The sequence below is a fragment of the Stegastes partitus genome, unplaced genomic scaffold (assembly GCF_000690725.1).
Source record: "Stegastes partitus isolate 25-593 unplaced genomic scaffold, Stegastes_partitus-1.0.2 Scaffold1422, whole genome shotgun sequence".
Taxonomy (NCBI): Eukaryota; Metazoa; Chordata; class Actinopteri; family Pomacentridae; genus Stegastes; species Stegastes partitus.
The window spans coordinates 168,673-184,875 of NW_007579153.1; the positions used below are offsets into that span (position 1 = coordinate 168,673).

The 16,203-nt window shown below is 42.4% G+C and overlaps 1 protein-coding gene across 1 annotated transcript in view; it reads right to left on the reverse strand.

Annotated features, from left to right (window-relative positions):
• The window catches only part of st6galnac5a (ST6 (alpha-N-acetyl-neuraminyl-2,3-beta-galactosyl-1,3)-N-acetylgalactosaminide alpha-2,6-sialyltransferase 5a), a 68,979-nt gene extending 53,434 nt beyond the window's left edge, over positions 1–15,545 (reverse strand). Inside the window, exons 1-2 of the mRNA XM_008299481.1 lie at positions 15,306–15,545; positions 13,377–13,586 (exon numbers count right to left, since the gene is read on the reverse strand). Coding sequence (XP_008297703.1) covers positions 13,377–13,586; positions 15,306–15,320 — 225 coding nt within the window. The 5' untranslated portion in view covers positions 15,321–15,545. The remainder of the gene's footprint in view (positions 1–13,376; positions 13,587–15,305) is intronic.
• Positions 15,546–16,203: the final 658 nt, after the last annotated feature.

Consider the following 16,203-nt stretch of genomic DNA (forward strand, 5'->3'; position numbering starts at 1 on the left):
CACATGTTTTTACCCCAGTATTTGTTCCATGTGTTGGCACAAATGTTGGACACGTTAATTACAGGTTTAAAATAAAAAATAAATTTAAAAAAATCTAGCAGATTCAACATCACTGTTTTCTGTACGTCATCATTTACAGCAACATAACTGATTAACTGCACAGACCACATGTCCGAGTTCTTTCCTCTCTTATCCATAGTTGTGCTGTTTCCAAATTGTGTGCAGCTGTGAAGCGCCGACTGGAAGTTGACTCACACTTCAGCTCTGCAGGAGTGTTTCTTTCAGCTACTTGTACACGTCCTTCAACAGTTTAAGTTCAAGTTAATCTTTTGAAGCACACTGAAGGGTGGAAAGGCTTCCTCCTTGTTTTACTTATTGTCAGAGCAACCTGAATTTCGTGACAGTTTGATTTCTCGGCAGAGGAGCACGTTTCACTATACAATTAACCACATTCTATTTCTGTTTTTGCTGCAGGACATTTTGCTGCTGTTCTTTTTTTTTTCTTTTTTTTAAATGAGATTTTGTTGAGCCAGTGAGGGTGAGACCACATGAGCTACATCCTACGCCTCCCCTACCAAAATCAATTTAGTCGTACTGACAATCATGGAAACTTCCACTGTTGACCTACATGTCAGTGTGACCCACTTGCTGCTGAGATCTCAGCAGAGTTAAATTCTGTGTGCGGAGATGCGAGAATATGGAGGTGAGAGGCACATTGCTGGATCTACAGGCTACAAAACGCTTCACAGTTGACGTTTGGACGGTCACAAAGTGGTGAAATGCTTCAATTCCAACTATTCTGAGCAAACAAACCGACAGTCACGCACATTTTTCCTCAATGATTGACAAGAAGTGTGAAAACAGGCAGAGCTGCAAGGACAAATTTTCTCCTCCACACTCCTCAAATTACTACTTCCTCTTCTGCCCATGTTCGCCGCAGAGCCGCTCTAACACCTCTGCTTTGGCAGCGATGGAGACAGCATGCCATCAGAGAAGTGACAGAAAAGATGATTTCCAAGTGCAATGGACTTTTTCTGTGATCTCCACTCCACGCTGCCCAGCTGGTTTCAATGAGACAACTCCGCTGTTTTATTCTGGAGAATGGAGTTCATTGAGCTCTTATACATAATCATTATGCTGCCATCATTAGCTTTCTGTGGGATCTCAATGTTTAAAATGTAAATGGTATGCACTTAGCTGTAGTGCTTTTCTACCTCAGTGGTACTCAAAGCTCTTCTAGCCTGCCATTGGGAGCAACTTTGAGTTCAGTGTCTTCCCCGAGGACACTCTGGTGAAGGAGGTGGGGATTGAACCACCAACCTCTCAGTTAACCCCTTCAGCTAAATGAACCACAGCCAAGTAGCAGCTAAATAATAAAGCATGATGTCTCGTGCTGCCTTCACCTGATAACGTACAAGGTGTGTCAGGAAAGAACTGGTGTCACAAAAGATATATTTCAACCCAAACTACAAGTTTTCACTCTCTTATTTTTGGCATCCTGGTGCACTTTCTGCTCAAGATTTATCCACTTCTGGATTATTAATAGTAACAGGGACACAAGAATTGTAGCTGTTGGATTTTCTTCTCTATTATTATGCTCCAGTCAAGCTAGAAAAAACATTCCTTTTTTTACTAAATGAGAGAATTTGTCTCTCCTTTGTGGAAACATGGTTAACCAAAAAGTACCAGCGAGTGGTTGCCGAATAAAACCAATGCCAAACTCAGCTGTTTGTGAGGAGGCAGGTTCTCCAAACAAATGACAATTTTGGACTTGAATTGGCACTTTGATTGTTCTCTGTTGCTGGCGGAGTCAGACAAAGCCAGGATTTTTCAATGCGTAAAATTACTTCCTATTTCCTTCCAACCTTGAATCACGAGGACCAATAATTGTTTAACAGTTTTAAAAAAAACAGAGCTTCTTCAAAGTGTTACAGATCATTTAATCAGAAGGTTTTGGTTAAGATTTGGTTATGTTCATGCACAAAACGATACACGAGGTGTGTCAGAAAAGTTCCAGGACTGGTGTCACAAAAGATATATTTCAAACCCAAACTACAAACTACCAGTTTTCCCCTTCAGACCATCAACCTGCACGTCTACAAAGAGATCCTGCAGCGTTTGCTTCGTTCAGTGCGCCAGAAGAGAGTTGTAGCAGGACAAGTCGTGGCTGCTTCACCATGACAACGCGCCTGCTCACAACGCCCTGAGCATCCCACAGTTCCTGGCTGAGATGAACATCACCGTGCTGGAGCAACCTCCCTACTCACCCCACCTGGCTCCATGTGACTTCCTCTTCCCCAAGCTCAAGGGGGTCATCAAGGGGATCCGTTCTGAAGACGTGGACGACATCAAGATGGCTGTGGAGGATCCCGGAAGAATCCGTCCAGGAGTGCATGGCGGCGTGACAGGGAAGGATGGGGAAGTGTGTTAGACTCCAGGGGGATTACTTGGAAGGGAAAAACTTGTAGTTTGTAGTTTGGATTTGAAATATATCTTTTGTGACACCAGTCCTGGAACTTTTCTGACACACCTCATAGTATTTTCTGCCACTTAATTCCACACATGTGCAGCAAAACCAAACAGATCAGAAAAAGTTCACAGGTCAACAAAAATACACCCAAATTTAATCGAACTGCTGCTTTGAGATTGATGGCCAAAAAGTCCTGAGACTGTTTATGATGTGTACACAGAGTTCATCATGGTGCAGCATGTGCATGCAGAAACTGATATTCCTATAGAGCTATTCTGTATTCTCAATTACTTTTACAGGGAATGTACTGTCTGCCAGATGATGTTGTTCATAACGTATCACAAATAGATTTCTGATAAACATCTTGTTGCCAAATATTTAATTGCTTTGCTGTCGCTGCTTTTCTGCTTTTGGGTCCCTTAACCTTAGCCAAGCTTCTAACATGTACAAAACAGTTTGTAATAGTCTCTCCCAAACTCAATCTCAAAATCAGGGTCAAGGCCAATGATGCAGATTTAGCATTGATCGGTTCCAGCACTAACCTTTGCCCAAGTTCTTGTCGACAGCCGTCTTCACACAACAATACGATAAAACGGCCATCAGATGTTCTGCTGGGATGTAGGATTGCTTTCCTGTTTAAACCCTGCATGATTTATCCCTGGTTTGCTGGCCTGAAGTCAACAAGCTTCACAGAAGTCTCTGTCACAGTGCCCCTTTACGAGCTAAATCCTCATTATGCTCTCTGCTTGCCAACACAGAACCGCCTGCTACAGCATCAAACAGCAAGAGGCTCCAACAACCAGGTACTGCAACTGCATCTACAATACTTGAAGTCCATGTATTATCTAGGAAAGTAGCGTCGGGTATCGTAGAGGCCTTCTTAGTAGTTTAAATAGCTCAAGATGAACCTTCTAACTGAGGAGTTAACATTGTGGAAGAATCTTGAAGAGACGAATGCACTCATACCTTCTCAGCGACGTACTTTAACTAAGTGTAAAACTGACTTAAAAGCCTCTTGGCTGCAATTCCACTCAGATTTATACAATCTGCCCGAGACACGTGAAGTGGCTAAAGAGGACGTGTTGGATGGTCACATAGCTGAGGAAGCTGTAACTTCCCAAACCTGACATTCACACCCACTTTGCAGTCACCTGTGTGAAGATGAGAAAAGACTGATGGTGTCTCTCACTTACGCTCTCTTTCTTTTTTATTTTTAAATCTCAACACTATTATAAGAGGATATCACAGAATCTCCTCTCGCTCTATGACGGCCAACTTTCTCTCTGATTTCTACTGAGGCCATTGAGATGTAAATAAATACACGTTCATTTAATGCGGTCAGACAACCCGTTAAAGTCCTTGTTCTGATTGAGCAAAACCTCATTATCTAATTACTAAGATTACAGTCCACACCGAGTCTTCAGAACAGCCTCTTAAATCTCTTCACAACAGGCACAATTCCAATTACTTTGTCGGATTTGATTTTGATTATCGACGATTCATGTTTGTATTTAGCTCCTGGGTGAACACCTCTGAAGACCCGCATGTGCAAATTTAACTCAAATACCATCATTTGTGCAACAGTCAAATCGTAAACATGTAAGGTTCCAACACTGATTTGAGCCGTAACGGGATAGTTTGTGTTCTTTGAAGTGGAGTGGGATGAGGTTCTTATCTATCGTCAGTGTGTTATACATAACAGATGGTATGTCCCCAGTTTTAGGAAGCAAACAGGACACTAAGCAGTGAACTGGATCATCAAAAAACCACCACATTAGAAGAGGTTCAACTAAAAATAATGTCAATATCTGTTTAATGTGTACATTTAGAGTATTTTCAGTGCTTTAAGCCATCATCAGACGGTCTTTTCCTTCGGCACTACCGTTTCTCAGCTGTTGAACTTCCATATTTCTATTTCCTTTTCCATAGGTGCACCTTTGCCGCCCTCTTAAAAACGCTAAATATACTTTACTGCCGACCCCATTCAGGGCTGAACTGTTTGACGTTTAACAGGCAGATATTGAGATTTGATTTCTAATATATTTTCAAAAGCAAAGCTTCAGTTTAAGTCAATTTGACAGTCTGCACAATGGAAGATGATCCGCTGTTTCCACTTCTTTCATTGTCTTTATCGCCGGGAAAACATGAAACATATATTTAAAATTTATTTACATTTTATTTGTCTCTTGTGGCTCATCAAAGTTCTTGACAAATGGAAACACAGCGACTGTCACACAAGGAGGACGGCATGAATTTGTGAAACATGACAGTTCAAACTCTGGGTCAGACACATCGCAGAACAGATCAGTCCAACCATATACGTTGATCAATTGGCAATCATAGAGAACCCCTGAAAGTTTCAGTCCACTCGAATGAAATAAAATTGAATTACAGCTTTAGTGTCATTATTTAATAGCTACATGTCATAAAACCTTAATTGCAGCCTTTGTTGTTTGCTAATTGCATTGTTTCAAATTACGATTTTAATTCAAAATCGATTAACTGTCCACAGCTTAGTCTCCCTGCCAGCAGTCCTCTTAGACTATTGTTAAGTACCTCATTCAACCTCACTTCAAAGAAACCAAATTACACCTTTAAAATCTGCTGGAGGGATGAACGCGGTTCTTCCGAAAGATGATCCTTTATCTGGTGTTTTGATGACGCTGGTGAAGTTCGGTTCATGACTTCACTCACTCAGGTTCTTGCCTTCATTTATTACTTGTCATGTGTCCAGTTTGACCTTTTCAGTCAACCTGTCATTGGTCTGAGAGAGTTTGGACTGTCTGCTGAGGATTGTGCACCACAGATATTTGGGTTTCTGTGACAGGCGTTGTTATTGATATAAGCTGAGTTAATGCTGAGTCCCTCCAGCAGGGAGGAAGCAGAAGGAGGCGGAAGCAGCTCTTTGTACACTCAGGAAAAATGCTTACTGCTCAGCACACTGGAAGTGTAATCAGTGCACTCATCAGGGAGAGCAGGAGACCAAAGAGCCTTCCAAGAACAGCCATGACACCGTCTCCTCAATGGAGGGGATGATGGGATATACATCAAAGTCGTCTCTGTAATTGGGAGTGTTTCGACTGAAGGCAGGCAACGTGTTACCGGCAACGATTTAACGTCACCTCAGCAAAACACTACAAGGCTACAGGAGGCTGCTTCTGTCTTCATGGCTCTCTGGCGCGTCTAGTTTTCTATACAACTTTTTGCTTTGTCACTTCTTGTTTTACAGAAAAAACAACTTTAGCACATTTCTGCTCCTTTGCTCTGATTTTCGCCAAGAAGCACACTGTTCTGGCAAAGCCCAGGTCTCCATAATTAATAACCTTGGCATCCAATATGTTTCTAATCTGGAGGAGAAATGCTCACGGCATACAGAGGGAGATTACGCCAAAATACAAATAACAGTTTGATCATTCCTCTCTCCCACAATGGAGGGCACGCTCATTAATCACGCCTAAAGAGCTGAGTAATGCAGCCGGCCTCATGTGTCTGTGGAGCCACGGGATGGAAAAGCAAAGAAATTGGGTTTTATTGTGATGCTTCTCACCAGCCGTCATTTCACATTTGCTCTTGTGGAAGACAGCTGCAGCCTGTCATCTATCTCCTGATGTTGTGCCAAAAGGTACCATCCATTTATCATAGTTTAACCTTTTCAGATCCTTCACAGGTCTCTCAGGGGCCAAATGAGGAGAGTCGTTCCCCCGGCTGCAGCCTCCAGAGCAGCAAAGGTTAAAACACGCGGAAGCATGAAATCACCGTTCAGCTCGTGACACGAGCCTCCAGAAATTTCCCTCCGCTTCCTTTATGCTGCAAATGTATAACTTCACCAGTGATTCCCAAACCACAGAATGCCAAAAGGCACTGAGTGTAAGATTACCCCGCCGAGGGAATGCTTATCGAGAGGCTGCGTCCTCCCTCCCACCCTTCACCCGTAATTGCTTTCCAGGCCTGTGCTGGAAAAAGCCCGAAGCTGTGTTATGTTTGGCGGGAGCAGAATGCACTGGAGATAAGTTGAAATCCAAGACTATGCTCCAATTGGGACCACTGTGGCATAACGAAACCACTATTCTCCTCTCTTCAGTCAAAACGGAGCATTTTTTAGTATTCTAACAAGGTCTGTGCATAAAAATAGCAGTTATCTGTCACTAATGTTTTGTTCAGTTTGCGTTGTAATTTAAAAAACTAAAAAACGGTACAAAGCTCAAAGACAGACCACACACACACACACACACACACACACAGACGCACACGTTTTCTGCTTGTACACACTCAGCCCTGCAGACTTCACAAACACTGTTAGTTCGCATTAGATGACTACAGAGTCCTTGGCCATAACAGCCTAATTGGGGAGTTTTCTGTCTTCGTATCCAGCTGGCTGATTGCATAGCAAAATCCTAATGAACAGTGAAAAATGGCTTCGTCGCTCAGAGAAAACCATAGAAGATGTGGCTGTCTGAGATGAAATATTAAACATCTCACTTCTCCAGCTGTCACTAAAGCTGTGGTTGGGAGAAGGATGCCTTGTCATGTCTCCTTGGCACAGATGGCTTCGTACTCATGCCCTGCAGCAAAGTGTACCTAGTCAGAGAGTATTTCCACCACCGATATGTCGAAAACCGAGTCTGACCAGAGTTTGTGGAGAAGAATCAGCTTTGTAAATTTCTTGTACCGCCTCGGTGGGATTGTCTGCAGCTGCACAAGCTTTTTTTTTTTTTTTTTTTCCCAGCAACACTAGAGGCAGCTCCAAGGATGGAAAAACTACTAGATGGATTATTATGATATTTATTTCAGACATTTGTCCTCCGATGCCACAATGACTTTTTAGTGAAATATCTCGTCAGCTACTGGATGGATTGTCACGACATTTGGAACAGTCATGTACAGATGGATGACAAATCAAAGGAAAACCCAACAGAAAGTGTCTTATTCAGGTGTTGGGCCACCAGAACAGCTTTAATGCATCTTTGCATTGAATTCTCAAGTCTCTGGAACTCTACTGGAGGTCTGAAATCTTCCATAAGTGTTCAGTTGGGTGGACATCTGGTGGAAAACCACAGCTTTGGATTCACAAAACCATTCAATGATCCTTTATGAAATGTTTATCATAGGAAAAATCTGATCACTCAGAAGAACTGCAATAATTCCAGGGACTCTTTCCTCTAAGGCAGGGGTGTCGAATCCTGGTCCTCGAGGGCCACAGTCCTGCATGTTTTAGACGTTTCCTTCTTTCAACACACCTGATTCAAATGATCAGCTCATCATCAAGCTCTGCAGAAGCCTGATAACGATCCTGATCATCTGAATCAGGTGTGTTGGAAGAGGGAAACATCTAAAACATGCAGGATTGTGGCCCTCGAGGACCAGGATTCGACACCCGTGCTCTAAGGGGACATTCGTACCCAAACCATACTGGCAAAAAATTCACAAAAGAACCATCAGATCTCCTCATTGTATTAATTAAAGTTCAGTTTTTTTCTTTAATTTGTCCCCTGTCTGTAGACAAGTACTCAGAAATCCTAATAATAATCTGGAATTTTGATCTTACACCATCAGCTATTTTTTTCCCCCAAACACCTTCAAACCTCATGACGTTCCCACCAACACTTTGTGCTAATCAGCAGCTCCTAGCATGCTAACAAGCTACATTTACATATATCTGCTTAAGATCAACACGTTAACATCTGCATCTACCTCAAAGAGCCTGTTTTTAAAGAGGAACGCCTCTGATTTTACACATCAAAATCTGTTTAGATGTGCTGGAGAGTGCTGCTGCATTAAAGCTCTCTGTGGATCCAGAGGGAGCCGCAGCAAGTCTGGTAAATTATCTCAGATTTGGGACTGAAGAGCAAGTTTATAAATGGGAAAAGAGTTAGAAAAAGAAAAAGTGAGCTTACTCTGTGGTCTGTTTAAAATGAACTGCATTAAAGTAGCTGCACTGCACAGCACACCCGAGTGTCCGACCAAACTAAGTGGTTGAGCTGCGTTGAGGATATTGTAGATGCCAAGTTTTGACAAGGAACAAGTGTGCACGGAATAAATTGTGAGTCTGACAACGTGAGCGATGCTAAATTGATAGAGCGTTTGACTTTTAATCACATTCTATATGTTGTAGAGCAGGAAAAGTGAGCCTAGCTTGTACCTCTGCAGCAGCACATCAGTGTGATAAACACTGAAGCCTCCTCCATTACCTGGACTCCACCTGACTCGCAGGATATCAGTGAGGAATCAGTGTGATTCTGGTGTGACGGAGGCAATCACAGGAAGACAGTCGTGCAGCCTCGTCCTCCCATCCCCACCGAGAGACAGCTTCCTGTCCTCCTCCTCCTCCTTCTCCTCCTCACTGAGAAAATAAAAAGCAGGATAGTTCTAGAAGAAAGGAAACCCTTTGGGATTTCACTCTCTATCTTTCGCTCTCGTGTCGGTTTCTGCCTCCTCCTTCACTCTCTTGTCTCATTCTCTCAGGCTGAACCTTTCCTGGCTCCTATATTCTCTTTTATCACTCTCTCCGTCCTTCCCCTTCCCCGGTTTTGTCCTCTTCTCTCATTCTCTTTGCCCTTACTCACAAGTTTCTTTCCCTTTTCATCTCCATCCTAAGTTTCTTTCTTTCCTTCCTTATCTTGTCGCTCTCCTTCACAGCACAAGTCCAGGCCATCCAACGCCACTGCATAGCTCGAAATAAATTACCCTTCATTCTGACCTAAATCAAACATGTTGCATTGAAAATACCGGGTACAGAGGATGTAATGGAATGCAGATGCATAAATACAGTCTGGAATAGGCCAAAAACAAATCTATTTTTTTTGGGTTCGTAACCCGACAAGGATGGCTTAAGCAATCCTGGAGAAACATTTTTTAAATGCTCTGGCAAATGTTTTAGCATCTTGGCTAGAAGTCTGCAGAAAACTTACAGCCTTCCAAATGGTTTCTGGGTTGTGATGAGTTTAATACTCTGGTGGAAGATAAAGTGAAGCGGTCAAAGGCTGACTGGCATTGCACCCTGCGTGCCAGCCGGATGATATCTCGGAAAGATCAATATGGCAGAGAGGTCAGCAAGCAAAGATGAGGAAGACAAACCGCAGGAGGACACAATGGCCCTGAAAACTGAATGCAAAGTATCTGAAGACTCTACTGCATAATGTACTACCACATGCTGTAGTAGCAAAGTGCATTCAAATCATAAAGTATTGATTGCAGCTTGCGGTGAGAGAACGTGAAGGGTGACATAATAGCAGGTTTGAAGGAGCATAAATGATGCTCAGTGGAGCCGCGGCCCTAAATGATGTCCCTTGTCGCCGAAATGTCAATAAGTTTATTGCCAAGAGAAAAAATAAATTGGTGGTTTACTTATGATGCTCGACTGCTCCAATTCACTCGAGGAAAATCAATTCTCATCCATAGCTGGGTTTACTGACGCATTACAGACAAATCCTCATCAAATCAAAACGTACACGGTCACTGAATATTGGCATTTCAGGCGGTGAGAACGGAGACGGTGCTGCGTGCCCCATCAGCCGTCCTGAAATATGACAGCACTGACTCATTTCATATTTATTTGTGCGCCGCTCAATTTCTGAGAGATCTGAGTGACTTTGCCGTGCAATAATTCTGATTCAGAGACAAAAAGCTAAACAGCCTCTGGCATATTGACCGAACCTCCAGTCAAATATTAACTGGATGTTAATATTTTCTACCAAAGCAGGTCCGTCTTTCAAATCACACACTATTACAAACACATCATTAAAAGTCGTTGAATTTTTAAGGAAGAGTGCTTGCAAAGACCCCGATTGGTATAATACAATTAAGCACTTGACTCTAGAGTGTCCATCACTTGGCTACGGAGTCACAAAATGACTACAGAGAGATGCAAAATTACTACTTTGATGCATAAAAAGGCCACAGAGAAAACGCAGAGGTAAAAAATACAGGTACAATGGAGAGATGCAAATGACTACCGAGAAATGAAAAATGTCAAATAGAAATGCAAAATGATTAAAGAGAAGTAACTAAAAACAGTTGAAAAATGACTACAGAGAGATGCAAAATAACTGCCTCGGTGGAAAAAAAGACAAGAGAGATGTAAAAAGGCAACCGAAGTAAAACTACAGGCACAACGGAGAGATGCAAAATGACTACTGAGGGATTCAAAATGACTAAAGAGAGATGGAAGATGACTACTGAACGACACACAATGATGACTGAGAGACGCAAAATGACTAAAAGCAGATGCAAAATGAGTAAAGACAAATGTGAAACGACTACTGGAGAAATGTGAAATGACTGCTGAGAAATGCAAAATGACTCCCGAGGGATCCAAAATGACAACAGAGAGATGCAAAATGATGAACGAGAGAAGCAAAGTGACCACAGAGAGACACAAAATGTCTACTGAAAGAAACATAATGACTACTGAGAGATGCAAAATGACTAAAAACGGATGCAAAATGAGTGAAGAGGAATGTAAAAATGACGACTGAGAGATGCACAATGACTACGAAGATGCAAAATAACTACAGAGGGATGCAAAACAATCCAAAAAAAATAGAAAATGACTAAACAGAAATGACTACAGAGAAATGCAACCAGGACAAGCAGGACAGTACATGACATTTTGGTTCATACTGCTTTTACATCTTCTCATATGTCGTATGTACCTTCGTCCAACTCTTCCTAAACCTTCACCTGACTTCTGACGTCACCCTTGAAACCTGGAGGTCTTAACCCTCCAACAGCACTTTGAGGAACTGAAGTAAGGACTCAACAACATGAACCCTGTTTGTGGGAAGCCCTGGTAGTCAAACTGTGTTGTTGTGTGACCAGCTGCATCTGTTGCCTGTATCTCTCCCCCCTCATTTCCTGTCAACTCTCTGCCGTCTCTGAAAGCTATAAATGCTCCAAAAATACTACATAACACAACAATGTGTATTTCCTGAAGAGCTGAGGAAATAAAAAGGGGAAATGTGAGTGCACGGATGAGCAGCATTTCTCCTGAGAAAACTGCCAGCTGAACTTTTCAGTCAACATTAGAGGTTTCCGCACTTGTTGACTTCTATACCCGTGATGTTTCTCTTAGTGAATAATAGTGTCGTCAACCTCCATTACTTTGTCACAAGATTAAGTGATGACTGATGACTTAATACATGTTTTCCAGCAGCCAACTGATACTTTTCGTGGACACAGAGATGGCAGCATGAATTGGCCTGTCAGTCACGTTGTCTTCAGTCCTGCCACAGAGGCTCAGTGAATGGGCCGACCGGACACAAGCTCAGGGGCCTGAGATGTGACTGTTCTTATTGTAAAGTCAATCACACGACTAAACATAACTGCAGAGAGATACAAAAACAAAATATGAAAGAGAAGTAAAAACGCTGCAGACGTCATACTTAAGTTGGAGTGGAGGGACAGAAATTACAAACACACAAAATGACCACAAAGAGACACGGAAATAAGCACAAAGAGACAAAAATGACAAAGAGAGATGCAAAATGAGCACAGAATTATTAGTACAGACTAACACAAAATAAGTACACAGGTGCAAAATGTCTATAGAGACAGAAAATTAGTCCAGAGATGACAATGGAAGGATGCTGTGATATGACTAAAAACAGATGCAAAATAACAATGGTGGGATGCAAAATGTTTACAGAGCAATGGATAATCAGTACAGAGATGGGAAAATGACCAAAGACGTGTAAAATGACAATGGAGGGATGCAAAATGAGTACAGAGAATTAAAAAATGACTGCAGACACACAAAATGAAAAAAGAAATAAACTATGACAGTGATACAAAATGACAAAAGATGAATGCAAAATTACTAAGAAGGGATGCAAAATGACAATGAAGAGATGCTAAATAAGTACAGAGAGATGCAAAATTAGTACAAAGGGATGCAAAATCAATACATAGATGCAAAAGACTACAAAGAGATGCAAAATGAGTATAAAGACACAAAATTACTGCAGCAAAAGATGCAAAATGTCTATAAAGAAATGCCAAATGAGAGTGGAGGGATGCAAAATGATTACAGAAACACACAAGATGACTACAGAAAGATGCAAAATGAGTATAAAGATGTAAAACGGCTACAGTGACACACAAGATTAGGGATACACAAAATATCCACAGAGAGATGCAATCCGAGACTAGCAAAATAACTACAGGAAGAGAAACTAACATAATAACGTCTCCTATGCATTAGAAGTGGGGAGCTTTACATGCCAGTGACCAGAGGCCCCACTGATACGATCTGTCAATGAGTTTGGCGAAAACTTTCCATTTTCTCTGAATTTTACACCTCTTAAATCCAACATGAGCAGATGGCTCCACAAACCAACAACCAGCAGCCCTCAGAGACGCACGCTGTCTCGTATGTTTTCCGAAAAAGCCTTCACAAGGTGATTAGGTCTGCTTTACTTGCAGAGCCTTCGCTCCTACTACTCACATTGATTGTTTTCTCCTGGCCTAGTAAACAGATGGAAGTCAATACACCCCTACAGTGACGTCAGGGTTCACCTCGCTGCAGGTCTCCTGGGTTTATCAATTAGAGCGTAAGAATGCAGCCAAGGATTTCATTTGTAGCCTAAGCTGTTATTAGTAACGACAGGTGGGTATTGAGCGTGGCGCAATGTGCTGGAGAAAATTGTGATAAATGACAGAGGGGAGGCTCTCCCTCTAAAGAGCTGTGCAGATAGACGAGTGCTGGTCATTAGACAGGGGGGAAAGGTGTGCGAGTGTGTTCATGTGTTTCAGGTGGGGGATGCAGTGCAGAAACCAGCTCCTAATGACAGAGAGTGAATCTGGCTTCACTTTCCAAAGCTCTGCTGCCTCGTACTTCTCAGTGCATCGGCCACGCACGCAAAGCCCTTCACCCGCCCGCTCCCTGCATCAGGCAGCCACATCTGTTTACCTTATGGTCGATGATGCCGCTGTATCCCTGGAGGACCGGGGGGTGAGGCTTGGCCACCCTGACGGAGGCTTCGGTGGGCCGCCGCAGCTGCTCATGCTGCCGGATGCGCGTGTCGTTTGCGTCCCTGGAAGTGCTGTTGAAGCTCCCGTTGTAGACCAGGAAGAGGCTGGCGCACAGGAGGAGCACGAGAAGCACGGCTACCCCATGGCGCTGACACGGAGACACAAGCAGATGCCAACAAATTAGCCCTGTTGCACTGGACTGAGTTTAGGCTGCAGCTACAGGCTGAACACCAGCTGAGGCTGCTCTCAGTGCGCACAGCAGCGTCCTCATCCTCAGCCCGGGCGTCAAGAAAACTCCTCATAATTCATCTAAAAAAAAGCAGCTGTCATTGACTGAATATAAGGGCACGGCCACGTTGAGGACAATGACAACATGTGTGGCTCTTAAAGATCTTTTTTTTTTTTTTACTTTGCATGCATGCATTTTGATGCACATTTAAGCAACCTGAAGCCTACAAGGCTGTAAAGTAAAAGCAAAAATGACTAGAAACACAACATGACTACAGAGAAGTGCAAAATGACAATAAAGGGATGCAAAATGAGTACAGGGAGATGCAAAATCGTAAGAGAGAGATGCAAAATTTGCACAGACAGAAGTGCACGCTTCACCAAAAGCTATAACATGAAAAGCAACAATGACTACAGAGACACAAAATAACTACTGGGAGATGCAAAATGACTCTGGTGGGATGCAAAATGTGAAGAGGGACGCAAAATGGCTACAGAGAAATGCAAAATAAGTAGAGAGAGATGTAAAAATTATACAGAAATATGCAAAATGACTACAGAGAGGTATAAAATGACAATGAAGGGATGCAAATGGATTACAGAGACGCAAAGTGGGTACAGTGAAATGCTAAATAAGCAGAACAGATGCAAAATTAGTAGAAAGAAATGCAAAATGACTACAGAATTGTAAAATGACTACAGGGAGATGCAAAATGACAATGAAGGGATGCAAAATGAGTAGAGAGATGTAAAAGGAGTATAAAGAAATGCAAAGTACTTACAAAGAGAGACATAATAAGGACAGGAGAGATGCACAATTAGTGCAGGGAGATGCAAAATGAGGGCAAAGACATGAAAAATGACAAAAGAAGGATGTAAAATGAATAATGAAGTGAAAAGTGAGTACAGAAAAATGCAAAAATGAACACAAGGAGATGTAAAACGAGTATAGGGACGTGAAAAATGACTACAGAGATGCAAAATGACAATGGAGGAATGCAAAACGAGTAGAGAGATGCAGCATTAGTGGAGAGAATTGCAAAAACATGTACAGAGGGATGCAAATGTAGCCGAGAAAGACTCCGAATTAGTACAGATAAGGATGCAAAATAACTACAGAAGATGCGAAAAGACTACAGAGAGACTCAAAAAAGAAGTACAGACAAGTTCAAAAGAAGCATCAGTTCTCTAAACATTCGCACCAAATCGCAGATGGATAAGAAAAGCAGCACTTTTAATCTGATTCCAGCACATTCTCTTAAGTAGAAATGCTATTTCTAAATATACCAGCTGTTCCTTAATGACATAATTAACTACTGAAGCAAAAAAAGATTCATTGCACTTTTTAAAAAAAATATAAGAATGTGCATCAAACGGAGGAAAATCAAACACCCAGCGCGCTATGATCCGCGCTGTAGTGGAGCTTTAGTGCCAAACAGAGCGCACAGCTGGATGTCCATTGTTCAGATCCTAATCTTTTGATCCGACACTGCGCGCACACGCACACACACACACGCACACACACACACACACGCACACAGCAGCGTTATGGCGATTGGAGCGCACTTGACGGAACAATGCAGGATTTGAAAGCGCAAACAGTTGCCCGCGGGGCTGCAAGCCACAAGCAGCCTTTTACCATAGGTGTCTTCATGTTGGCTTATCGCTGCGGCTCAGTGCGTCCGGCTCCACTTTCTCTCATGGTCCGGCGTCCAACCGCTGCCGTCCCCCGGTTCCACTACTCCCAGCCTGCCCTCCGCCGCCGCTGTGTCTTCAGACCGGAGTCCAGGCGCATTTCATACAGAGGAGACCGAGGCGACAGATGTTCACTATTGTACCTCTGCTGGGTCTTAACGCCCCCGAGTTTCAGGCGCAGCGCCGTTAATTACCGAGACTCTACCTGCAAACGGCCGATAAGAGCGTTTGGTTTAATGGTTATTTCCTGCTCAGCGATATTTGATGGGAATCTGCGCTCTTACTGCTCCCGAGTACAGTGAACTCAGCAGCACATGGCTTCTCCTGACGGCTGCTGCATAAAACATGAGCCGGATCCTGGAGACAGGAGGAGTTAGAACACTTCATCCTGTTAATCAGAGCTCAGATGTGACCCACAAGTTACCACATCTGTCCGTTTCATTCCTCTTTACACTTCCACTTTGCTCCATTACAAAAATATGAAATTATTCTACTTTTATTAAACTTATCTGCACTTTTATTTATTTACTTTTAATTCTCTGTTTTGCCTGTTTTAGTGACTTATAAGGAATTTTCACAAGTTATATATATTGATCATATATTTGCTGGTTGTTTTTAAATGTGCTGCATAAATTAATTTCATTTGATCTGATAAATATCTTATAAAATACATTTTTTATTGTCAACTTGATCACCTGCATGCTTTTGTTTCTCTCATCTAGTCTTTTTTTAATCTGTCTTAGTGTTTTTATTGCATAACACTGTGTGCACTCTATTCAACTTGTTTGCAGAGTTTTTGGAAAAAATGCATTTAATTTTTATAACATGTTTTGTTTCATTTC